Raw genomic sequence first — 27,902 nt, 5'->3', positions numbered from 1 at the left:
CCTCAATTTTTAAAAATACCAAAAAAATTAAATATTTTTACTTGCTATGGATCTATCTTTATTTTGTTCTGCTGATGGGTTCTTTTTTATGCTTTTAAGATTTTAAAAAATAAAATTATGCATATTTATGGGCATATGGTGATGTTTCATTATATTGAGGGTAAATATATTTACCTTTACAGCATTTACCATCTCTTTGCTACATTAAAAAAATTGGCTATTTGCATATTTTACTACTATATTTGTTTACTTTCCATAAATGAAACAGTAGTGTTTATAATATCTGGCAGGCATTTTTATCTAACAAATGTCAGTTAAAAAAAAAACAAACTAGGAACTGTATAATCATTTCATTGTTTTCTTTCTGGAATCATCATACTACTATTTTGGATTTCCACCTGAAATTTTTCCTGTCTGCCTCCCTATAGTGTTATCTCACCATATAATTGTCAGCCTTGAATTTTACATCTTCCAAGGAACCTCTGTATTCATTTCTCCTTAAGTCATTACTATGATATTGGAAGCTTGAACTTAGAATAACTCCCACCATAAAATTTGAAAATCAGTTTGCATACTGGCCTTGCTCTTACACATCATTAGCGACGGAATCATCTAGAAAGGTCACTAACAGCCAAGTCTCAGCATCCTACTGATCGCTTGAGTAGAATTTTATGTATTATCTTTAATAATTACCCTTTTTCAGCTTATTCTCAGTTCATGTTGGGGTGTCTAATAGTCAGTGCAATTACAATTATTTTGTCTTCCATTATGGTAGTGAGAGGTTACCTAATACCCTACTGGTGAAACCAGAGTACAAAACTTTGTTTCTATGGGATGTTATTGCTGACACCACCCTCACATAATTATTCCAATAGTTAACTTGCAATCGTTTCCAGAATAAGAGTGCGATTATTTTTTTTTTTTCATTTCTGGACCACCCTGTGCTTTTTACTAGATTGTTTCACTGAATTAGTATGTCTAAAGCCTTAGGAAATAACAAGGGCAAACTCAACTTCTTTTCATTTTACTGGACTAGCATCCTAAAATATACTTTAGGAGAGGAGACCTAATGGTGAATTCAATGAGTGTATGGCATGTCTATCACTGTAAGCTAGCTTCCCCAGTATAGGCAGCCAAAGTCACAATCCCACTCTTAAGAGCTGGAAGGACCTTGGTGTGAACCTCTGCCCTGTGTTTCTCGTCAGGGGTAGGCAGTGCTAGAGATGGAAGGGATACTTATTTGTCTCTAGGACTCTTCCATATACCATAGGGCACTGAGCTCCCTTGGACTTGGAGTGCTAAATGCAGCTAGTTGTCAGACAATGCAAAGTGCCCCACACATTTTTGGGTGCCTCAGAATGGACATATTCGTGACCTCCTTGATTGAATTGATGAGCAAACTGAGGCCCAGCCTGATCGGATGCCTTGCCTGACCATTCAACTATCTTCATCGTTAAAAATTTGCTTTCCTGGCTGGCGCCGCAGCTCACTAGGCTAATCCTCCATCTTGCAGCGCCGGCACACCGGGTTCTAGTCCCAGTCGGGGAGCCGGATTCTGTCCCAGTTACCCCTCTTCCAGGCCAGCTCTCTGCTGTGGCCAGGGAGTGCAGTGGAGGATGGCCCAAGTACTTGGGCCCTGCACCCCATGGGAGACCAGGATAAGTACCTGGCTCCTGCCATCGGATCAGCGCGGTGCGCCGGCCGCAGCGCGCCGGCCATTGGAGGGTGAACCAACGGCAAGGGAAGACCTTTCTCTCTGTCTGTCTCTCTCACTGTCCACTCTGCCTGTCAAAAAAAAATTTTTTTAAAAAAATTGCTTTCCTGTACCTTCCTCTGTGTAAGTAATTCAAAATGGTCATGGAGTTCAAACATAAGTCTATTTGGGTGTATAAAACATTCCAATTTATGTAGAGATTTTTCATGATATGAATTTTCATGAACTTTTTGGAGACCCTTCATATGTAGGAATTTCAATTTTTTGCACCAAAATAAACTGCCTGGCAGTTAAGAGACCCCATGGGACACCATCAACATCAGAGTTACTGAGTTCAAGTTCTGGCTCCATTTCTACTGCCAGTTTTCTGTTAATGTATACATTGGGAGACAGCAGGTGGTGGCTTACATTTTGGATCTTTGTCACCCATGTAAGAGGCCCAGATTGAGTTCCTGTCTCCCATCTTCCACCTGACCCAGCCTTAGTTATTGTAACCACCTGAGGAGTGAACAAGTAGATGCAATTACAATTATTTTTTCTTCCATTATGGTAGTGAGAGGTTACCTAATACCCTACTGGTGAAACCAGAGTACAAAACTTTGTTTCTATGGGATCTCTCACCTACTCCTACACCTACTTCTCAAATAAAGTGATCTTTTAGTTCCATTTTCCATGACATTTTTAAATTACCTCTTTTTATCTCTGCTTCCACGAAAGAACAATTCCCAGAGAGAGTTATTGGTACTAGCTTTTCTCACTTCCTCCAGTATTGCTGACTCCTGAAACTTCTTCCCACCAAGCTTTCTTTTCCCACCATCCCCACAAAGGCACTCTTGTCAAAGCAGCAACCTCTGTCTTGCCAATTTCAGCCACCCTCTCTCAACCTGCATCCCAACTTCCTAGACCTATTTGAGTGACAGAACCATTCTCCATGAAGCATATATTCATTTGGCCTGTAAACATGAATTGTTTCCCTACTACCATGTTGGTTACTGTTTCTTACGTTAATGTGCTGATTTTTTCTTCTTCCTTAATCTGTTGATTTCTGGAATTCTCAAGGGCCCAGTTCCCAAGCCCTTCTGTGTTTAACAAAGTAACCAGAGAAAACTTTAAAAAGTAAATCACCTGTCTTTCCCTTGCCTAAAACCATTTCAAGAGCTTCATAGGATTCTTGCAAAGAAATGCAAACTTTTGATTTGTAACCAGGAGGCCTTACATAATCCTATGCCTTTTAGAATATTCTTCACTCTACCCTAACCACTAGCCTTCTTTTACTTCCTTAAAGATTGCTAGTTTGGTGAAAGTTATTCCAAGGTATTTAAAAAAATAAAAAATCTAGGACTCTTCCTTTTCCATTGCTCTATCCCCTTATATCTCTCTTATTAATAAAATATATCTTTACCTGACTTTATAGATTTAGTTATTTGTTATTGTTGAAGAGTTTTACAATACAATAATTAAACATATAATTTGAATCCCAAATTCCTACAGCCACTTACTTGCTTTGTAACTTGGATAAGTTATTTATTCTTTTAGTTCCTTAGTGTCATAATGTTTAAAATGTGAATATTGTTTGATGTTTTGATAGTTACAGATATGAGTTGAAATATATACATGCTTAGAATGTCCCACCTGATAACTGCTGTGTAAATCAGTTACTATCGTTGTTTTCATTATTTAAACTGCTTATTGAAAAATCACTTTCAAGAGACTCCCAATGTTATTCTTATGCACCAACTTTTTTGTAAGCCTGAAGTGCCTGGTTCATTTAATAGCTCCCCATATCTGGTTAACAATTAAGCAAATAAGTGACTTGCCAGTATTTGAACTTAAATTTCAATTGCAGTTCAATTCACAATAGCTAAGATTTTTTTTTTGACAGGCAGAGTTAGACAGTGAGAGAGAGAGACAGGGGGAAAGGTCTTCCTTTAGTTAGTTCACCCCCCAAATGGCCGCTACGGCTGGCGCGCTGCGCCAATCCGAAGCCAGGAGTCAGGAGCCAGGTGCTTCCTCCTGGTCTCCCATGCGGGTGCAGGGCCCAAGCACTTGGGTCATCCTCCACTGCCTTCCTGGGCCACAGCAGAGAGCTGGACTGGAAGAGGAGCAACCGGGACTAGAACCCGGTGTGCCGGCGCCACAGGTGGAGGATTAGCCTAGTGAGCGATGGTGCCGGCCACAATAGCTAAGATTTGAATCAACCCAGATGCCCATCAATTGATCAGTGGGGTATCAGTTAGTTTGGTTTGTGTTGTTAGTTTGGTTTGTGTTAAGATGTGTTCACTTAAATGGGTACCCTTGGGAGAACAAGAAAATATAGAACATTTGAGGTGTAGTAGGAGATAAAACAGTGATGAATTAAAATAACTAGTTTTATTTGTGGAATACATTGCAGAAAAGTGTATAAATGACAAAATTAGAGTTGTGATTCCATTACTTAGCTTTATGTACTTGTTTCTATAGTCATAAATTTGGAGTAGGTTTCCCTTATTTTCTTTTTGGAATTGAATTTTCATTTCTAACCAGCTGGTGGGATTTATCTGGATCTATAAGTTATCCTCAATATCAAAGCAAAATATCCTTAGACTAGAACTTTACAATTCCTGTGCCTTTTGGAGAATCAGAGGAAGTTACTAACATGCAAGCACAAATAAAGCAGGAACTATTCCTACAAGAGTAATCTTTCTAGGTATTCATGGATGAGATGCACATATGGAGTCCAGGAACCTCTGGAGTCCTCGCAAAAAGGTGCACAGGATGGTTTGTTTGTTGTTTGATGGGCTAAACTAAGTCAATGGCTTCCTCATCACTATCAAAGATATAGCAGATTCCTCTTAGATCTATATCATCATTTGACAAACTCTTAATGAATATAGTGCATTTCGTCTGACCAATCATTTTCATTCATTCACAATGGTATCACAACAGAAGGATGCAGAGTCACTAACATACTCTCAAAATGTTCTGTAGGATTTTTGAAAAAAACATTTAATTATTTATTTGAAAGGCAGAGTTACAAAGATAGAGAAGAAGAGACAAAGAGAGAGAGAGAGATCTTCTGTTCTCTTGTTCACCCCAAAATGGCCATAACAATGGGGGCTGGGCCAGGCAGAAGCCAAGAGCCAGGAGTTTTTTCTGGGTCTCCTATAAGGGTGCAGGGGCCAAGGACTTGGGCCATCTTTCCAAGGCACCTTATAAGGGAGCTGGATTGGAAGTAAAGCAGCTGGAACTTGAACCATCCCCCATATGGGATGCTGGCACTGCAGGCTGTGGCTTAACCTTCCTCAGCACAGTGCCAGCCCCCTGTAGAATGTTAATGCATCCATTTTGTTGGTTGAAAAGTTTTTTAGACTCAATGGAAACTTGAAACTTTTACAAGTGTTTTTTAGCACTTCATCACAACTTAAAATATGTTTAGAATTTTTCAGAAATTCTAAATTTTAAAATATATTATCCCCAATTTTAATTTGGAATTTTTGGTTATGTTTTCTACATTAATTTATCTTGGACCACTGAGCATTCTTAGATAACATGAGTATGATTTTGTATTTTTTTTTTTTTGACAGGCAGAGTGGACAGTGAGAGAGAGAGAGAGAGACAGAGAGAAAGGTCTTCCTTTTGCCATTGGTTCACCCTCCAATGGCCGCCGCGGCTGGCGCACTGCGGCTGGCGAACCGCGCTGATCCGATGGCAGGAGCCAAGTACTTATCCTGGTCTCCCGTGGGGTGCAGGGCCCAAGCACTTGGGCCATCCTCCACTGTACTCCCTGGCCACAGCAGAGAGCTGGCCTGGAAGAGGGGTAACCGGGACAGAATCCAGCGCCCCGACCGGGACTAGAACCCAGTGTGCCAGCGCCGCAAGTGAGCCGCGGTGCCGGCCTGATTTTGTATTTTTTAATAAAATCTAAATTGATTGATTTGATCTTGAATGCTTGCTGGAAAAGTGCAAGAACTATTTTGGTTTATTGTATAATGAAGACATTTTCAGACCGAACACTTAGGAGTCACTATAGAGTGAGTGTTTGACAGGGGAGATTTTGCCATAAAGACATAAACTCCTGTAGTGTTGGAGTAGCAATGAGATTGTCTTCTGTCAATTACTCTTCTGGAGTCCAAGTGATGGCAGTTGGCAGTGTTTTAGCTGAAACTGTCTTTGTTTCTGTTTTACTATAACTGCCCATCTGTTTAACTTTATGCAATTATATCTGATAGAATGAAGCCTATAGCACTGGCACCAACTTTTTATATAAAATTTTTCATAATATCTTTAAAGCTTTAATGAGATAAACTAAGAATATAGTTATTCAACAGTGAATTGAGGGGCTGATGGTATGTCATGGTGGATTAAGCCACCACCTGTGGTGCCAGCATCCCATATGGGCACCAGTTCAGGTCCCAGCTGCTCCACTTCCAACCGAGCTCCTTGCTTATGCACCTGGGAAAGCAATGGATGATGGCCCAAGTACTTGGGCCCCTGTACTCATGTGGGAGACCTTGAGTAAGCTCTTGCTCCTTGCTTTGGATTGGCGCAGCTCCAGCCTTTGTGACCATTTGGAGATTGAACCAGCAAATGGAAGATCTCTCCCTCTCTGTCTCTCTTCCTCTCTCTCTAACTCTGCCTTTCAAATAAATAAATAAATCTTTAGAAAAAACAGTGAATTGAATAACAGGTTCAACTAGTAATAAAAAATGCTTGTGGGCTCACTAGGCTAATCCTCCGCCTGCGGCACCAGCACCCCCGGTTCTAGTCCCAGTTGAGGCACCAGGTACTAGTCCCAGTTGCTCCTCTTCCAGTCCAGCTCTGGCCTGGGAAGGCAGTGGAGGATGGCCCAAGTGCTTGAGCCCTGCACCCGCTTGGGAGACCAGGAGGAAGCACCTAACTCCTGGTTTCAGATCCGTGCAGCGCACCGACAGTAGCGGCCATTTGGGCAGTGAACCAACAGAAGGAAAGGAAGACCTTTCTCTCTGTTTCTCTCTCACTGTCTAACTCTGCCTGTCAAACAAACAAACAAAAAAAAATGCTTGTGTATGTTCCCAGTGTCCCATTGATATCACCAATTTCTCTGTCTACTCCTCTTCCATTCTGGGAGATTGAACCTTGTCATAGGTTTTATTGTCCTTCCTGTACAAGATATAGGACTCAGTTCACCATTTTGCTTTTCTTCACATTATTTTGCATGTTGGATGTTGGTAGGTGATCCTTTTTCCCCTAGAACTTTCTCGGAACTCTGACTCTTTAACAATGCAACAATCGGTTCTTATCTTCCACTTCCCTCCCACTCCCTGACTCATTATGGCTACAACCACAGAATCTAAGCTCTTCCATGCTTCTTCTCGACCAGACACTCAACAAAATGACCTCTTATAGGCACAATCTGCTTTTTATAAGTCCATCTCTTTGTAGAAAACTTGCCTGCATTTTACCTCTTCCCTTTGTGCTGTCTTACTTATGTTGTGTTCATTGCATCTTGATTTTCTATAGCTTCATGATAAAGTAAATGTGAGGAGGTTTACTTACCATAATTTGTGCTTCATCTAAAGTTTCTGCTTCTTTGTTCAAATATTCCCTTAAAACCCAAAACCTGGGGTTTTTTTTTGGAAAAATTTAAATTCAGTGTTTGACTATTCTTACCATTAGTGCGAAAAGGCAGTATACTTTTGTTTTGGCAATGCTTTTCTAAGATAAATAATGTTCATAGATGATTTAAGTATCTATTTTTAATATACAGTGTACCAATTTCTCATGTGCATTTCTATTCATTTTTATTTTTTTACTTTAGTATTTCCAAGGAGACTTGAAAATAGAAGTAATTTCATCAACCTCCAGCTAAAGTACAGACATCTTGAGAAAGTTTATGGGCTTATTTTATTAAATTATCTTAGTGTTTCTTATAAAATATCATTTCTTATAGTTTTAAAAATGATTAATTTTCTGGTCCAGTGAGTTTTAAAATAAGGTTATTTTAAGGTATTCTACTTTCAACATTTGGACACATTTAGGCCTGTTATACTTTCATCTTGTTTGGAGGTACATCATATGCCCATGAGAAAAAAATTGAAAACCCACTTCCAACAGGTGTAAAGTGAACAACCTTTCTAGGTTGCCCAGGACTGAGGGACTTACTGGGATGTGGGAGTATCAGTTTTAAAACCAGGACAGTCACAGACAGAACAGGCTGAATTGGCCACTACAAACACTAGTATTTCCATTAGAGTTGAACCATTGACAATTTTACCAAATTGAAAGCACTTTGAAGATTTATTTTATAGGACACTTAATATTTAAATCTATTCCTGTGCAGATGTTATTAACCCTGAACATGTTTATTCTAGTTATTTAATGTAATCTTATCAATATGTGACTTAATTTTATATTATGTATTTTTTAAAGATTTATTTATTTGAAAGGCAGAGTTACAGAGAGGCAGAGGCAAAGAGAGAGAGAGAGAGAGAGAGAGAGAGAGAGAGAGAGAGAGAGAGAGAGGTGTCTTCCATTCACTGGTTCACTTCCCAGATGGCCACAACAGCTGGAGCTGCACCAATCCGAAGGCAGAGTCAGGGGCTTCTTCCAGGTCCCCACACGAGTGCAGAGGCCCAAGGACTTGGGCCACCTTCCACTGCTTTCCCACACCATAGCAGGGAGCTGGATCTGAAGTGGAGCAGCCGGGACTCAAACCAGCACCCAATTGGAGTGCCGGCACTGCAGATGGAGGGTTTACCTGCTATGTCATAGCACTGGCCCCTAAATTAAATGTATTTTTAGAACAAATTCAAGGTAAAAAAAAAAAAAAACAGTTTCTCTCATTAATAATTGGAGGGCTTTTTTCCATTTATTCATTTATGTAGTCTATATTTATTAATATAGAAAATCCTGCTTGTCTCACAGAAAATACTAATGACTGAAGTTATAATTATGAAGTACATTTTTCTCTCTCAAGATAATCCCAGAAGTTTTAATTTTTGTTAGTAATTTGGGGCCCCATCCTAGGTTTTCCAATGCCCAAACATTTGTGTGATTGCACTTTGGATGATATTCCATTGTCCTTAAAATACCTGATTATTTTATCCCCTGGAACTAAAGAATGTGACAAATGTTTCATCAGATTGACTCATCTACAATAATTAATCTCTTGTGTTTGTGTTGCTGGTTGTTTACCCATTGTATTAGACCATAATAATTTCCATTAGCTTTGTGAGGGAAGTATTTGTTTATAATTCCTGAATTATATTCTAACAGTGGACCAAGATGGTAAGTGGAATTTGAGCACAGTGTCACTAGGTCAAGGCAGAAGCAGGCCACAAGCATCACATTGGTGCTTAGCCTGAGATCAGCCATATGTTAAATCTAGATTGACTAGATGAGTCTTCACTGGGAGTGCTAGATGACTCGTTGTGAGGTGGTGATAAATTCTCCTATCTACACGGCTGTAGCTCACAGCACCAGTTCAGCAGCAGAGATCAGTTGTTACTGAGAGAATACAACACTGAAGATACAGTCTGACACACAGAAAATGATCAGGAAGGGTGGTTGAATAGATCCTGCCATAGTGTAGTTTGCATCTCAGATGAGGAGCAAGAAATTGTTTCTCTCATCTCCTTATTCTGTTCCATAATTCAACACTGAATTAATGTCATTTTTAATATTTTATCTTGCATTTTTCTAGTTCCTCTAACTGGACTTTTAAGGATTTTCAAGGTTAAGACTATGCACAATATTTCATTGTCTTTGAGCAGGGCATAGTACAATGACAAAACTCTTTGAACATGATTTTTAATTACATCAATGAATGAAATACACTAATTTTTTGGCTGATAGACTCAAATGTGCAGACCTAGCATGAATTTGAAAGGGAGAATATGTGAATTAACGTAATTTTAAATTACTTTTCCCCTGCATTTCAAGGGATCTTTGTGATAAAGCCTTGGTATAGAGTAAGTTTTCAGAATGGTGATTAATGTTGTAGGGTAAGACTATGATGTGTTCATAATTATTTACCTTGAATATACCCATGTTGGTAATCATTTTATTGTATACAGTATTGACATATCAGTGAAAGTTGAATAAAAAGCTGCTCACTCTCTTCTGAAGTATACATGGACTTAACATTGAAGAAAATTAAGTTGTGATTTTTATCATGAAATTCCAAAAATAAGCCTTGATGATTATAAGTTGATAAAAAACTGTATTATTTAAAGTATTTCCTAAAAATGGCACATAGGGGAGAAAACAGACAGCCATATCAGAACACATTTACTGGGGCTGGTGCTGTGGTACAGCGGGTTAATGCCCTGGCCTGAAGCGCCTTCATCCCACATGGGCGCCAGTTCAAGACCTGGCTGCTCCACTTCCAATCCAGCTCTCTGCTATGGCCTGGGATAGCAGTAGAAGATGGCCCAAGTCCTTGGGTCCTTGCACCTGCGTGGAAGATCTGGAAGAAGATCCTGGCTATTGGCTTCAGATCAGCACAGCTCTGGCCATTGTGGCCAATTGGGGAGTAAACCGTCAGATGGGAGACCTCTCTCTCTCTCTGCCTCTCCTCTCTCTGTGTAATTCTGACTTTCAAATAAATAAATAAATCTTAAAAAAAAAGAACACATTTACTGCATTGACATGAGCAGAGCCCAATTTCAACAGCCTGTTAAATTGGAAGAAGGCCTCAGAAGTCAAGACCCTTGGGAATTCTGTGCTTCAAACAAGTGAACCCAGCAATGGAAACAAGATGTCTTCAAAGCAAGTATGACTCAGGCTGTCATGTGAAAATTGTAAAAGTGTTTTCATTTATAGGTAACTTTCCAGCGATTAATAAGGTGTTTTGGATGGTAGTTAATCAATAATCACTGCCCAGTTCTCACCATTCACATAATATGTAAGCTCAGAGGGATCAAGTTAAGTTGATCCAGGCATCTCTTTGTTGTCTCTCTCCTCTACCCATCTTAAATTTGTGATTACTCTTTGATTTTCCATGCTCTTGTTAACCACAGAGAATAGCTAGGGATGTTACCTTAATAAATATCTTCACCACCAGTTTCCTGCTGTGAACCTTAAGTCACTCTAATCATTTATCAAGTGTTTGCAGAATAAGAAATGAAGCTATAGAAAATCAAGATGCAATGAACACAACATAAGTAAGTCCTACTCAAAGTGGAAGTTCTCTCCTCCCTTCAGAGAAAGGTACCTCCTTCTTTGATGACCTGTTCTTTTCACTGGGATCTCACTCGCGGAGATCTTTCATGTAGGGTTGTGGTTTTTTTTTTTTTTTTTTTGCCAGAGTGTTTTGGCTTTCCATGCCTGAAATACTCTCATGGGCTTTTCAGCCAGATCCGTGTGCCTTAAGGGCTGATTCTGAGGCCAGAGTGCTGTTTAGGTTATCTGCCATTCTTTGGGTCTGCTGTGTATCCCGCTTCCCATGTTGGATCATTCTCTCCCTTTTTTATTCTATCAGCTAGTATTTGCAAACACTAGTCTTGTTTATGTGCTCCCTTTGGCTCTTAGTCCTATCATCATGGCCAATTGTGAACAGAAATTGATCACCAGGACTAGTGAGATGGCATTGGTACATGCCACCTTTATGGGATTGAATTGGAATCCCCTGGTATGTTTCTAACTCTACCATTTGAGGTAAGTCAGCTTGAGCATGTCCCGAATTGCATATCTCCTCCCTCTCTTATTCCCACTCTTATATTTAACAGCAATCACTTTTCAGTTAAGTTTCAACACTTGAGAATAACTGTGTATTGATTACAGTATTCAACCAAAAGTATTAAATAGAACAAATAAACAAAAAAAAATACTAAGAGGGATAACATATTAAGTTGTTCATCAACAGTCAGGGTGAGGGCTGATCAAATCACCGTTTCTCATAGTGTTCATTTCACTTTAACAGGTTTCCTTTTTGGTGCTCAGTTAGTTGTCACCGATCAGGGAGAACATATGGTATTTGCCCCTTTGGGACTGGCTTATTTCGCTCAGCATAATGCTTTCCAGATTCCTAACAGGGATCACTTTTCAGTTAAAATTTAAACACCTAAGGATAATTGTGTGTTAATTACAGAGTTCAACCAATAGTACTAGAACAAAAAAAATACTAAAATGGATAAAGTATTACATTGTACATCAATAGTCAAGACAAGAGCTGATCAGTTCACTGTTTCTCATAGTGTCAATTTCACTTCAACAGGTTTCCCCTTTGGTGCTCAGTTAGTTGTCACCGATCAGGGAGAGCATATGATATTTGTCCCTTTGGGACTGGCTTAATTCACTCAGCATGATGTTTTCCAAATTCCTCCATCTTGTTGCAAATGACTGGATTTCGTTGTTTTTGACTGCTGTATAGTATTCTATAGAGTACATATCCCATAATTTCTTTATCCAGTCTACTGTTGATGGGCATTTGGGTTGGTTCCAGGTCTTAGCTATTGTGAATTGAGCTGCAATAAACATTAATGTACAGACAGCTTGTTTGTTTGCCAATTTCACTTCCTTTGGGTAAATTCCAAGGAGTGGGATGGCTGGGTTGAATGGTAGGGTTATATTCAGGTTTCTGAAGAATCTCCAGACTGACTTCCTTAGTGGCTTAACCAGTTTGCATTCCGGCCAACAGTGGGTTAGTGTCCCTTTTTCCCCACATCCTCTCCAGCATCTGTTGTTGGTAGATTTCTGAATGTGAGCCATTCTGACTGGGGTGAGGTGAAACCTCATTGTGGTTTTGATTTGCATTTCCCTGATTGCTAGTGATCTTGAACATTTTTTCAAGTGCCTGCTGGCCATTTGGATTTCCTCTTTTGAAAAATGTCTATTGAGGTCCTTGGCCCATTCAAGTGGCCAACAGACACATGAAAAAAATGCTCAGGATCACTAGCCATCAGGGAAATGCAAACCCAAACCACAATGAAGTTTCACCTCACCCCATAGAATGGCTAATACACAGTTATTCTTAAGAGTTGAAAATTAACTGAAATGTGATCCCTGTTAAACATAAGAGTGGGAATAAGAGAGGGAAGAGATGTATAATTTGGGACATGCTCAAGCTGACTTGCCCCAAATGTTAGAGTTAGAAACATACCAGGGGATTCCAATTCAATCCCATCAAGGTGGCATGTACCAATGCCATCTCACTATTCCAAGTGATCAATTTCAGTTCACAATTGTTCATAATGAAAGGACTAAGAGTCAAAGGGAGCACATAAACAAGTCTAGTACCTGCTAACACTAACCAATAGAATAAATAAAGGGGAGAGTGATCCAACATGGGAAGTGAGATACTCAGCAGACTCATAGAATGGCAGATGTCCTAAATAGCACTCTGGCCTCAGAATCAGCCCTAAAGGCATTCGGATCTGGCTGAAAAGCCCATGAGAGTATTTCAGGCATGGAAAGCCAAGACACTCTGGCAAAAGATCTCTGTGAGTGAGATCCCAGTGGAAAGAACAGGTCTTCAAAGAAGGAGGTACTTTTCTCTGAAGGGAGGAGAGAACCTCCACTTTGACTATGACCTTGTCTAAACAAGATAAGAATCGGAGAACTCAGAGGGCTTCCATAGCCTTGGAAACTCATGACTGGAGCATAGGGAGATTACTGATGCCATAGACAGGAGTGTCAATTGGTAAAGTCAACAACAGGAGTCACTGTGCACTTACTCCTCATGTAGGATCTCTGTCCTTAATGTGCTGTGCATTGAGATTTAATGCTATAACGAGTACTCAAACAATATATTTCACTTTGTGTTTCTATGGGGGTGCAAACTGTTGAAATCTTTACTTAATGTATACTAAACTGATCCTCTGTAAAAAAAAAAACAAAAAGAAAGAAATTATCAACTCCCAACTTAACTCTCACTGGGATTAAACATGACAATAGGTCTGATCTCATTTCATCATCATTTAAAAAAAATCATCTATTATTTTTCACTTTATGTTTCTGTGTGGGAGCAAACTGTTGAAATCCTTACTTAATGTATACTAAGCTGATCTTCTGTATATTAAGATAATCAAAAATGAATCTTGATGTGAATGGAAGGGGAGAGGGAGTGGGAAAGGGGAGGGTTGTGGGTGGGAGGGACGTTATGGGGGGGAAGCCATTGTAATCCATAAGTCGTACTTTGGAAATTTATATTCATTAAATAAAAGTAAAAAAAAAAAAAACAATAAATGCTGGTAAGGATGTTGGGACACAGGTTCCCTAATCCACTGTTGGTGTGAATGTAAAGTAGTACAGCCATTGTGGAAGAGGATAGTATGGAGATTCCTCAGAAAGCTGAAAATACATCTACCATGTGACCCACCAATCCCATTCCTGGGAATTTACCCAAAGGAAATGAAATCAGCATATTAAAGAGTTTTTTGTAACCCCATGTTTATTTCAGTTCACAATAACTAAGACATTGAATCAACCCAGATGTCCATCAATTGATGTATTGTGGTATTTATATAAAATATGGAATACCACTCAACTGTAAAAGAGAATTAGATCCTGTCTTTTACAACAAAATGGATGCAGCTGGAGACCATTATACTTAGTGAAATAAGCCAGTCCCCAAAAGACAAATACTATATGTTTTCCCTGATCTGTGGAACTAATATTGTATCAAAAATGTAATGTCTAGGAGTGAAATTGACATTTGAGATTCAATGATTATTTACAGCCATTTCTCTACTGTTGTGCAACAGTGTTTTTTTCCTTCTATTTGTTGAACTCTTTACCTAGTGTAGGGTTAATCTTACGAGTATAAAGTAAACTAAATAAATCATTGTAGAAATTAAAATGGAATAAGAGGGGAAGGAGGAGTAAGGATAGGATCATGGACAGGAGAGATATCTGAAATGCATGAAATTTGTTTACCTTAAATTAAAAACATAAAAAATAAGTATATCTAGAAGCTTTAGTCTCGATGAGGGGACAAAGGACAGGGCTTATCAGCTAGAAGAAACCACAGAAACTGCAGAGGTCTGGGCCTTAGAAGTCATAGTAGTGGTTACACCTGTGGAACAGTCTGGATGCCACATTGTATGACTGCCGCTGGCGTGAATGTGACCTCCTGCTTTCCTGACACCATTGCGTGAATTGCTCAGGATTGAGACATGAGTGTTTGATTCACTGAGCCTCTATCAGATGTTTGCTCACTCTGTGGCTGAGTAAGGGAAGAACAAATCTGCTTGGCTGCTGTGATGGTTAATTTATGTGCCAGCTCGCCTGGGCCATAATGCCTAGGTACTTGATTAAATACTGTTCTGGGTATTTCTGTGAAAGTGTGTTTTGAATAAGAGGAACATTGAATTCAGTGGACTTTTGGTATAGGAGGTTATTCTTTATTGTGGGTAGACTTTATCCCATCAATGTAAGGTCTGAATAGCACAAAGGCTGAGCTCCCCTGAGCTAAAGGGATGTCTCCCAAAAGGCTGCCTTTGAAGTTGAACTGTTACTCTTTCACGAGTCTCCAACCTATAGACCTACTATTACAGATTTTGGAAGTGTCAAACCTCTACAATTGTGTGGGCCTATTCCTTAAAATAAGCTTTTCTTTGTACATTAAAAAAAGAATGTTGAATGTTGGCAAATGACCTCATTATAATTAGAATTCTGAAAGAAGCTCAATGTTTTCTTGGCTAAAAATGCAATATGTAGTACCTGCAGTGAAAATGAATAAATACATGAAGACATTGAAAATATTTTTTGCTCTTTGGGAAGTACATTTTCCCATAGAAGCAAGAGAAACCTTAGGACCCAATATTTCAAAATGAGGTTAAGATCACATAGCCATATTTATCTCAAAGAACATTAGTCTTTTGGCTTAACTGTATAGAATGCCTTATGGTAGCCTTGAAATATATGCTTCCCACAAAACTGGATTTTCCTTTTAGGTAAGATGAGTATTTAAATGAGCATTAGGGAGTCCCAAAGCTATATCTTAAATGTCTTATTATTTTAAATTAATAAAATCTATTCCTTCATGTTGTCTAATTTATCATAATTTCTAATTGGAAGGATAAAAAATAAACAAAATGGCTATTTTTTTTCCAGATAGCAAATCCTTAATGGTACCTGAGTTGTATTAGCAACCTGATCTTTAAAAGGAGGAAAGGTTTGTTCTCGGCATAAGTGATAAGCATTTTAGAAATGTTTTAAGTGCATTTACTGGCTTGCTTCTTGCTTTTAAAAGTAAACCCTAGGGGATGGCATGCTGGCATAGCAGATAAATCCGCTGCCTGTAATGCCAGCATCCCATATGGGCACTGGTTTGAGTCCTGGCTGCTCCACTTCCAATCCAGCTCCCTGCTAATGGCTTGGGAAAATGGCAGAAGATGGCTCAGGTGCTTGGTCCCATGCACACATGGAAGACCCAGTGGAAGCACCTGACTCCGTACCACTGGGGAATGAACCAGAGGATGGCGGATCATTCTTTCTGTCTGTCTGTCTGTCTGTCTGTCTCTCTCTCTCTTTGAATATGTGTGTGTGTGTGTGTGTGTCCTTTTATCTGTAAACTCTGCTTTTCAAATGAATAAATAAATCTTATAAAATTAAAATGCCCCTAAATAAAATTCACTTTCTTTTATACCGATATATTTCTAATTTCAAATCCACACTCTTTGTTCTTAATTTGTTACAGGTATGTCTCCTAACCCTGCTACATTATCATTGTCTTGGAATCTGTAACTGGAACTTCCTTATTACCATATTTATAAAAAACATGGACTGGTTTTTATTTCATGAACACTTAATAAATAATTGTATTCTGATTACTGTTATTGTCATTTTTATTGGTAATGTTCATAAAATGAAGTTTTATAATCATTGTGCTCCTTTTGTACCATTTTCTAGAATTAAAATGTGTCAGATAAAGGTTACGTAGGGGCCAGTATTGTGGCCCAGTGGGTTGGGTTAGCTGCTGCCTGTGGCATTGGCATCCCATATGGGTTTAGTTCCCTGCTGCTCCCTGCTGGTATGCCTGGGAAAGCAGCAGAAGGTGGTCCAAGTATTTGGGCCCCTGCCTCTCACTTGGGAGAACTGGAAGAGGCTCCTGGCTTCTGGCTTTGGCCTGGCCTAGCCACAGCTACCGCAGCCATTTGGGGAGTGAACCAGTGAACAAAGGATCTCTTTCTCTGTGTGTCTCCCTCACTACCACTGTAACTCTGCTTTTCAAATAAATAGATAATTCTTTAAAAAACCTTTTTTTTAAGAAGAGGTTACATAGTAGACAGAATGTGACATTTGAATTGGAAATATTTGTATTGAACAATCTGGAAGAATGATTAGTGTTTTGTAAATTCTGGATCAGGGTAACTTGGTGAGATTTATTTAGCACATATATCAGATTTTTTTAATTTGTATTTTCTTTTATTTATTTGAAAGAGAGAGACAGAGGACTTCCATCCACTAGTTACTCTCCAAATGCCTGCTGCAAGCAGGACTAAGCCAGGCTGAAGCCATGATCTGGGAACTCTCTCCAGTTCTCTTGTGTGAATGGCATAACCTGATTATTCTAGCCTGGGAATCTGGTGCCTCCAAAAGTGTACATAAATAGGAAGCTGGAGTTGTGAGCAGAGCCATGATTCAAACCTAGGAACTCTGACATGGAATGAGGGTGTCGCAAGTGATGTCTTAACTGCAGCACAAAATGCATGACCATAGAAATATTTTTAAAATAGTAAAATGTGGACGTTATGGGGGGAAGCCATTGTAATCCATAAGCCGTACTCTGGAAATTTATATTCATTAAATAAAAGTTAAAAAAATATATAGTAAAATGTAATTTTAAAAATAACTGGGAAAGGTTAAAAGTTACATTATTTAAAGAATCTTGTTTGTTTCAACTTTATATAGAAAAGGTGACTTCAAACAGTTCACAGAAAATGGAATTAAATGAAAAAAGTAAGAAATACAAACTTTATTCCACAACATAAGTTTCATCAATATCAAAGCATTTTTGTAAGTAATAATATCAGCTATTTAGTCTGTCCTTCAAGAAACAGAATGTCCCAGGAATATAACTGTGTCTGTGCAGTTCTTTTTACATTATTGACTAAAGAAAAATTGATGCTCTTTTTAATATTTGGAAAGAAAAATAAGGCAGACGGAACTTTTAGGGCTCTAATGTGGGTGACTAATGAAGTCTCATTGAAACGCCTACAAAGTTGCCTTCCTTCAGTGAGAAGACTGGCAGGAATATTGTTGTAGGGGAGCAGGACTCTGGTGACGTTTCCCAGGTATTTTTTTCTGCTGGAGCTTTGACTAACTTTCTCAAAATACCATCTTCTCAATCAGATGTTTCCATTCTCTGTGTCGCCAGAAGGTCAATGAGAAGAACGCCTTGAGCTTCCCAGAAACCTGTGGCCTCGACCTTTTCTTTTGCGCAGTGCCTTTTTGCTTGGACTAGACCACTGCTCCTCTTGGAAGACGTTGCTTTGATTGTGATTTGTCTCCACGACTGCACTGGTAAAGCCATGCTCTGTCTCCTCTTCCCTCTCCTTGAAGCAGGGCTTCATGATCCTGATCCCATTCATTTGATATTGCCATTGAGTGCTCTGTGCATTTCTGTAACTGACTGAAGCTCTTCAGTTTTGGCACACATAGAACAGAAAGTTTGGTCCACTTTAATTCTTCAGTCAGAGTTATGGAAACTGAACCGATTCAGATGTTTGTGGTGCTGCGTTTTGTCCGTGCTCATAATTGTTGATTTCCTTTAAGTAGGGCATGAATAAGATGAATTTTTTCCTCTCCAATTGATGTGGCTAGTTTGCCGCTGCAGGTGTCATCTTTAACATTATCTCAGCCCTTGTAAAACAACTTATCAATTTGTAAACTGTGGATTTCTTTGGAGCGTTGTCTCTGCAAAATTTGTATAAAGCAACCACAATTCCACCTTTCCTCTACCAAAGCTTCACCGTAAATTTGATGGTTTGTTCTTGCTTCAGTTTTAGCACAATTCTTGTTGCTCTGATGAGGCCTTTTTCAAATTGACGTCTTATCCTTCTTACTGCCCCAGAACAAGTCCTGTTCAAATATAACAATTTAGTACAAGTTTTGGTGCAAAAAATGAAATTCCTGTGTAATTTTTATTGATTGCATTTTCTATGAACATTTTGAAGACCCTTTTACATGCACCCCCTTCTCTCTCTCTTTCTCTTTCTCACTCTGTGTGTGTGTGTGTGAGAGAGAGAGACAGAATCACAATGTAAAATGCAATTTGTTATAAAAAAGAACATCAAATTTTAGATAACTTAATATTTGTAATTCTGAATATCACATTACCCATTTGTAAAATGAGGTTAATTATAACTATTTTCAAGGTTTATTCTGAGGATTCACAGAAATAATATATGTAAAGTATTTTATAAACCTGACTTACATAGAAGACAAGCAAAAGATGTTGCCTTTACTGAAAATAACCATTTAAAATTTAATTGAGTAGGACCCTTTCAAAAGTGTATATAGGATTACATCAAGATTTTTAAATCCATAAAATGAATTTTTAAAATACTTTCCAATTTGAAAGACTTTTTAAAAAAAATAATAAAGCATTGCTTAATTAATTCACTTTGTTCATTGATTTTTGAGGTCATGGCTTTTTAATTCAATAAAAATGTTTTTAATTTACCCATCCATTCACTCATGTAATATTTTTGCAAGTTGGAATATGCCCAAAGGATCATAGCAGAAATTTAATAGGTTCCAAGCTTGTTATATGAGAAATATTTAAAGAATTTTAAAAACCCTTCAAAAAGACCAGTATGATGTTTATTTCATATAGAAAAGGGTTTCCTCATGAAATAAAGAATAAATGTATTAGCAGAGAGAAGAGTGACAGTCACAATATTAGAAGTTAGATGACAATGCATTTTAGCCCAAACTAAGAAGTTATATACCTGATATTTGTTCTGAAACATTATAGCCACCTCGAGACGTATGTTCCTCTGAGAAGACATGGTGAGTGTGCTCATATCTGACATCACGTAAACTGTCTTCTACCTTAAGCATTCTCTGATTTTTAGATGTCATTATTGGACTAAACATTCTGATAGACTACAAGCTAAACTTTCATTGACAGTGAACATCATTTGACATTGAGGAGTCCCTTGTGGTATTTGCAAATCAATGTATTCTCCATAAATGGATTTTAACATCGAGTCCAGAAGATTGGAGACTGAGCATGGGAACACTTGTAAGGTGGGAGTAGACTGATGGTGGAAGGAAAGAGGGATGTTCCTTTTCAGTAGCCTTAGTGAATGCTTCAAGTGGTTTTTTGGTATTATTAGAAAAAAAGTAACAAATAATATCCTGTATCATAATATAGTTTTAGCACTTTAAAAGTGGCTCCCCCAACCGAAACCATTTATAGATGGTGCATACGAGTAGTAAAATAGATCAACTGATTTGTCTTAATTACAAAAGGCTAGGATTATAACACACTTGTTTACTTTCAGTCCACCATTGTTTCTGAGTCTTGATGAATTATTGTCCTGAAGCCTTTCTACTTGAATCTGATGGCAAAAGGTGGCTGCACCTTTTCTCTCGGGTATTTTAGGATTCCTCATTTCCCACTATGAATGAAGAGTAGCTTTGTCAGGGTAGATCAGAGAGCCCGATGGTGTCTCGTATGTCATCTCATTCAGGTATTTCCAAATAATATTGTAACATTGAAACCCCTTGTCAAATAGTATTTATGGAATGGAAGCTTTCTAAATAAACCAGATTTCTTTTTAAAACAAACAAACAAAAAGATGAGCTTGTTGAAATGAGTTTTAGGGGAACTAGACCACTACTTGTCCCCAGAGTCCACATTCCTACCACCATGCAACCGCTAAGCTCTCTAGAAATATAACTTTAAAAAGGAAAGCTGACTCATCACTTTGTTTTACAATTAGGGCTTCTTTGAATCCAGAGGAAAGAGAAAACTATGTTAAATATGGTAGGAGGAAAATGTGCTTTCTCAAATATGACAAAAATACCTTGTAAGGATGGGTGGCATTGAGCATGACTCCAGGGGAAGGAAAGTGGTAGGTCACGAGTTAAGTGGCCCCTCTGCTGTCTGAGACATACTTAGCAAGTCTTAATCAATTCAAAAGTATCATTGACCCATCATGCCTTTCCCAAAGAAAACAAACTCTATGAATACAGATATATTTCTCTCCGTATAAATGTTTGTGTTGTGAGATTATTTTCTGTTGATATTTTGTGAGGTCTGCAGCAATGGCTATTTCCAGGGACTTCTGCACAGTAACAGTTGGTTTGGATAAGCCACCTGCAATCTGATAGAAGGGTGTCTGATAGGAAGAAGCTGGCTTTCCTTTTCAGGGATTGTCAGGGAGCCAGCTGCTTCCCCCAGAGCCTTCCCAGGGTGAGGGTCAATGATCTGGGAATAAGGGAAATGGAAAGTGGGGCCAAGACCAAGCAGTGAGCATTTGTGTAAGTACCCATCTGAGATGAAGTTCCCCATCATAGTCCCAAGGCCAGGCTTAGTTGTTACTGATGTTTTTAATGATTACATTGCCAGTGAGCTCATGTCTTATAATTTCTGGGACCTGAAGCATCCTCAAGGTGGTGACACATTTCCAACCTGCTTCAGTGCTTCTTTCGTCCTGAATCCTTGAGTGAATGCTTAATGGTGTTTGCCGTGTCCTTGTCTGAAGGCTCTTCTTGCCCGGTAACACTTACCAGCTTAGCACAGGGGGGTAACTCTCCCTCAGGAAGAAAGGATGTCTGTGTGCCAGTGGTGCCAATCACCAGCACATTTTTCTTCAAATCGATGGAACACTGATGCCTCTTCAGCATATCTAGTCCGAGAAGCATGTCCATGGGCTGCTCCTCAAGTATAGAGAAAGAACATTGCAGGAAGTCTCCTTCAATCTGAATTTGAGCTAAATGAACGCGGCCGATGATTCTTTGTGTGCCCACTCCTTTAGCCACTCCAGCCCATCGTCGGTCCACCAGTCTTATGATGTTGCATCTCTCCGCACACGCTTGGCTCATAATGGTCATCTGGGCACCCGAGTCAACAAAAGCCTTCAAAGGATGTCCATTCACTTTGCAGTTGATGTAGAGCATTGCCACTTGCCCAAAACTCTCGGGGGCCTCTTCCATTGCTATATTCATGTTTTCTTCAATGTTCTGCTGCCGGATTTCTTCTTCTATTTTGGCCTGAGCTTCCCTATCAAATGGGTCCGCGGAGTAGAGACGAAGCCTCTCTTGCTCTCGCAAGGCTCTCTCCCTCTGCTGCTCCATCAAGACCTGAGAAAATGTTTCAAGGTTCCCGCTGAGCAGAGCTTCTGCCAAGGAAGGGTTGCGTTCCTTCAGCAGGGACAGGTCGTGAGGATTGGACAGCAGCATGCTACGGATCAAGGCTGGGCTGTCCAGACCTTGAGCAGATGCCATCTTCTCTCCAGAGGCCAAGCCGTGGGAATGACGAGCAGAAGGCGCACACGCTTGCTGCACAGGGGGTTGCTGCTGCTGCCACCGAGAGCCTGATGTCCCAGGCGTGGCGATTCCATTGAAATCTGTTCGAGGCTGGTTTGGAGTCCGTCCTGGAAGCCTAGGTCCCACATTCTCCTTCTGGAGTAATACAATGACATCACCGTCTTTGAGGCCGTAGGAGCCCAGGGAACAGTGGTCATCAGCGAGGAGGTGCTCCATGTAGATGAACTGGGTCTCTTCGGCAGGGATTCTGGACTCTGTCTCACACAGGACTCGGAAGTCACGGAGTTCAAAGTCAGGGCTGACCTGGAGGGAGAAGGTTACCTCGGAGAGGTCCCTCCGCACACAGTACACAGTGACGAGCATGGCATGGGCCCAGCAGGGCCAGGCGGGCAGAGAGCATCAGGTGGTTCGCTGACTGACAGGATTGGTCTCTGTTGTTGGTGTGGTTCCTCCTGGTGACCTGGTGTATTGCTTATTCACCTCCAGGGGAGGCTTGGCCACTTGCTGGTTGGGGGTGTCTCCCAGCCTCAGCGCCTGCTGTGGAGCCTGATGGAGCTTGAAGGGAACATGTTGAGTTCTTAAGTTCCTTGGTATGTGTGCTGTTTAGAACATCAACTCCTATTTCCATGGAGACAAAGTTCCTCAAAGACAGTAGGTTCCAAGGCCAACCCTTCATAGACTATTTCACATAGGATCTGAAGAATATAACTTCATCTATTCTTAAATGACATTAAAATTTACTTTATTCTTCTTAGAAATGTATTCTATTTACTTTTACTAATTCCCCAAACAATGAGAGCTTGTTTCCTACCGTGCTACGTGCTTAGTAGGAAACATAAATCAGACTTGCTACCTACCCTTGAAGATTTCATTCTGGAAACAGATGAATGGGGGAGCGGGTAAATAACAACCCAAGAGGTAAGTACATTTACAAAGAATTGTTTATTTGAATAGCACCTATAGTGCTATGAATAGAACAAATGATTTTTCTCTAAGCAGAAGAGGACACAGTCTGTATGTTGAAGGATGACATTTTCCAGGTGAAAAGTGATGAAAATTACTCCAGACAAAAGGAATTGCTTGGACAAAGACAACAAGTCATTTTATTTATGGAAAAAGTGAGACCATTATTGAAATGGAAATGTGTATACAGTTTTTGATGGTAGCCTATGAAGCTAGAGAAAATTGTCAAGTCAATTTATGAAAAGTCATCTGTAAACCCAAGGCATCTAAATATTTTCAATATTCAGGAATCCCCTATAAGAAGAAGGTTGGGCAAAGAGAGAAAGTAGAACAAGAAGAGAGAGAAGGGGAGAGAAGCAGAAGAAATGAAAATGATTTAAAGCAGGAATTCCAATTTTTTCATCCAGTTGACTTAGGGTAGAAGGTTTCTGAAACATGCGAAGAACATTTGGTGGCAAGAGAGACTTTTAGGAAGTTTTTTTTTTTTTTTTTCAGTAGTTCAAAGAGTAAACTGTTGCTAGAATCTGAAAGTCCAAGGGAGAACTAAAGCCAAACAGTGGAGAATAAAGTGTTTCTTGAGTAAAATGGACAGGATGTATTTACCTATGGAAGTATGTGTTTACCCATGGGTGTGGCTAGTGTTGAAGCAGCAGAGTGTATGGATAACACAGAGGGCCTCTAAAATGGGGAGACCTGGTAGAAATTGGCCACTGCTCTGAAGGGATGACTCAGTTGAACTTCTGTGGTAACCAATTTGACATTGATTCAGTAGTAAAATTCAAGGCAAATGCTACTCTTGGGGCCAGTAATGCCTCTCTCTGACTCTAAGCAACAACCACCATCACCCACATACATATATACCAGTGTAGAGGCTTCCAGGGTCAAGGTTAAGAGGTCTTTCCAAGAAAATGATGATTGAGTAGTAATTCTTGAGTGCCATTTAATTTTTGCTATATTTCATATACTATTTTGCACTGTGAAGATCTCTCTCCCGTTTGTACACTTAGGAACTAAAAGATAGTAAACATTCTGTGCTTGTAGCAACCTCCACTCAAGATTTTCTGGAAAGTCTACATCGTTACAAAGAGAAAGGTGTTGGTTTTTGTTGGATGGAAGACTATTCTCATTCAATGCTCTAATTACCATAGTATTTCCAAAGTCATATTCTCTGCTATTAGAAATGTTGACTGAATGTCCAGTGTATGTGAAGTATGTGCTGTGTTCACAAGGATAGGAACACGAGCAGTGTTAAATACAAGCTGCGTTCTTAAGGAAGCTCGCAGTGTAGAAGAGGATACGTTCACACACAGAAAAACTGGGGGAGAGGGAGAGGACAAAACAGTAGCACAGTAGAAATCTGCAGAGTGCAGGGCAAATCAATCTATCTGGAGAACAAATGAAGATGATGATGGCTGGGCAGGGAAGGCTTCCTGAATGAATGGGGACTTAAAAGCATGATAAGGAATCAGCCGTGCGTGGATGGGCTGGGATGAAGAAACAAAGGTTGAGAAAGAAAGTGACTTGTCTTAGAGACTTTAATTGGAAAAGCAGAGTTTCATGATATGGAGGATTTTATTAAAAATATTAGGAAAAAAAAAGCCTAACATCTTAATTTCCCTGTAGGAATATGCCTGAATTACTTTTCAATATCTGTAGAGGAACGGTACTTTGACCCAACAATATTAAGTCAGTTTCTTCTGTCCTTCTTAGAAGCTCATCAGAAATTAATAGTGGTTTCTCATGAATTTGGAAATAACAGTGATATTAGACATCCGTGCAAAGTACTTTGCTAAAGAACAGACTGAGAAGCCAATAGGACTTGGATTCAATATTCCTACCCCACCCCACCTCCCAAGTAGCTTTGGACAGTTTGTTCTTAAAACTAAAATAAGTTAGGGAGATAATAGTACGGTTTTTGTTTTTCTTAACTAATGAATGAAATTATTATTAAATAAGTATTATCATGTTTTCTGTTGGTAAAGCAAACATTGAGGATTCAAGTTAAAATAAAAAGTAGCATTTTTTTTTCCATTTTACCATTGCTTTGATACTGAACATATGAAATATTGCATGTATGTTTTATTGCCTTTCTATAATTCTTTACTTTTGATGGCTCTTTGCATTTATATGGGTTTTATTATTTTATCTTTTATTGGGAATACATACTGAAAAGCAAAAGCCTCAAGATCTGGCCAAGATCTGGCCAATCTGTCATTTCGTAGAATATAGGATGTCAACATTTACAAGAATCCTTTGGATCCTGCAGTCCAGCTACCCATGTAAGAAACTGTTTAAAACTCTGTTGTGAAACAGCTTGGAATCTGAAAAAAATAAATGCAGTCTCTTGGGGCTAATACTTCTGTTCACGCGTTGGTCTTCCCTTTTACTCGGCACTGTTGGTGATTCCAACGCCATATGTGTGATTCTCTTAACTCTAAATTTAAACTTAAAAATTTCTGTTCCTAACTTAATAAACTTGAAGATAACTGGGAGTATATGTAAATACCAATAAACATAAATTTTGTAATTTCATGAATGCCTAACACACAGACTGCTGAGAAATAGAGGACCTGAATTACATAGGTAGCTGAAGGGTATTGCAGCTTTTCTCAGAAAGTTCTTTATATTCTGTTTCTTCCTTGGTAAGTACAATATCAGAACGTAATTTAATCTTTCGTTGATAAGTGAGATTTTTACAAGGTCCTAAGGCTATCACTCAGAAAATCAATTCTCATTGTATAGCCTAAATATCCAGAAAATAGAAAAGATGACACTGATTTCATACTCACCAAGTAAATAACTCTAAAGTTTTTTCCAATAAAGCTGCTTAATACCTTTTATAATTTGGCTCTTTCTAAAAACTTAATACAGAAAAAAAAAAAAAGAAGTCCAAGTAATTGATAATTCCACTCAGTATATATAGAGTCAGTTGAGCTGTAAAGTAATACCTATTGCTTTACAAAACAAAATAAACTTTTGTGTGTGTGTGAAAACACTAGACTATTTATTTAATTTTTTTAGATTTTATTTATTTATTTGAGGCAGTGAGAGGTAGAGACAGAAAGGTTTTTCAGCCACTGGTTCACTCCCCAAATAGCCACAACAGCCAGAGCTGAGCTGATCCGAAGCCAGGAGCCAGGATCTTCCTCCAGGTCTCCCACATAGGTACAGGGGCTCAAGTGCTTAGGCCATCTTCCACTGCTCTCCTAGGCCATAGCAGAGAGATGGATCAGAAGAGGAACAGCTGGTACTAGAACAGATACCCATATGGGATGCTGGCACTGCAGGTGGTGGATTAACCTACTGCAACACAGCACCAGCCCAAGGGTATTTATTTAAATGTCATTATGGGGCAGGTGTAGTGACACAGTAGGTTAAGTCACTGCTTGAGATGCCTATATTGCATATCAGAATGACTGGTTTGAGTCATGGTTTCTCCACACTTCTGATCCAGCATTCTTACTAAAAATCCTGGAAGGCAGTAGGTGATTGCCCAAGTATTTTGGTTCCTGCCACACACATAGAGACCCAAATGGATTTACAGGCTCCTGGCTTCAGCCTGATCTGGTACTGGCTATTGAAGGCATGTGGGGAGTGAACCAGTAGATGGAAGGTTTTTGCAATCTTGCTTTCTCATTCTCTCTCTCTCTCTTTCTCTCTCCTCTATGTCATTCTTCCTTTTAAATAAATGTCTTTTTTGTAAATGTCATTGTGCAATGTATACAATAGTTAAACCATCTGAGGCAAACATATTTGTTTGCTAAGCTGTGATTTCTTCATTTAAATGTGTGCCTGGTATTACTTATAAACTGTAATTGAAATTTACCAAGACAGTTAAATTATCACTTGAGATTTTCAATGCAATTTAGCAAAAATACAGAATTTTTTAAGCTATACCCTTTGACTAAGCAACTAATTTTCCCATTGTTCTTTTATTTGCTTTATAAAAGAAAATAATTTGTATCACAACAATCATTAAAAATAATATACATTTCTTCAAACAGTCAATTCTTTAATGGATACATTTAAAATACTATAATGACAGTTGCAGCTTGCTTTTTTTTTAGATTTATTTATTTGAAAGTCAGAGTAACACAGAGAGGGGAGAAACAGAGAGAGAGAAGGAGAGAGAGAGTGAGAGAGAGAGAGAGAGGTCTTCCATCCGATGTTTCACTCCCCAGATGGCTGCAACGGCCAGAGCTGTGCCAATCCGAAGCCAGAGCCAGAAACTTCTTCTCAGTCTCCCACTCGGTGCAGGGGTCCAAGGACTTGGGCCATCCTCTACTGTTTTCCCAGGCCATAGCAGAGAGCTGGATCGGAAGAGGAGCAACTGGGACTAGAACCGGCGCCCATATGGGATGCCAACGCTTCAGGCCAGGACATTAACCCAGTGAGCCACAGCACAGGCCCCTGCAGCTTTCATTAGTATGTTTGGTGTATAAAAATGTATGAAATGAAAAAAAATTAGTATCACCTATCCTTGATGGTTAAACCCTATGATAGACCTGGTAGATATATAAATAAACAGATATGAATTTAAGAATGTCATAAGACTGCAACATTTATTACAGATTGATCTATCAGGAACTCAACTGGTGGTTTCTCTTTACTATAAGAGAACGTGGACAGAACACACACACACACACACACACACTAGCACTGAGACGCAGAGAGAGAATCCACAAGTTGTAAGTTACATTTTCAATTTTTTTCAAAATACAATAAAAATAATATGTCCTTTTCCTGTAAGAAATATTTCATGGTGTTCTTTATTGCTGCTTTTAAAATACTGCTAGTTTCATGAAGAGTTTCAGTTTCAGTT

The 27,902-nt window shown here is 39.1% G+C and overlaps 2 protein-coding genes across 4 annotated transcripts in view; one reads left to right on the top strand and one right to left on the bottom strand.

Annotated features, from left to right (window-relative positions):
• The window catches only part of PDGFD (platelet derived growth factor D), a 275,631-nt gene that overhangs the window by 121,573 nt on the left and 126,156 nt on the right, over window positions 1-27,902 (top strand).
• DDI1 (DDI proteasomal shuttling factor 1) lies at window positions 20,156-25,960 on the bottom strand. Its single transcript, XM_089312221.1, has one exon. It carries the CDS (start codon window positions 22,478-22,480, stop codon window positions 21,266-21,268), a length of 1,215 nt encoding a protein of 404 aa, XP_089168347.1. The 5' UTR covers window positions 22,481-25,960; the 3' UTR covers window positions 20,156-21,265.

This window comes from Oryctolagus cuniculus, chromosome 1, assembly GCF_051225735.1.
Source record: "Oryctolagus cuniculus isolate XC-2025 breed Fujian yellow rabbit chromosome 1, ASM5122573v1, whole genome shotgun sequence".
In the NCBI taxonomy this organism is placed as follows: domain Eukaryota; kingdom Metazoa; phylum Chordata; class Mammalia; order Lagomorpha; family Leporidae; genus Oryctolagus; species Oryctolagus cuniculus.
This window is presented reverse-complemented; position numbering and strand designations above follow the sequence as displayed.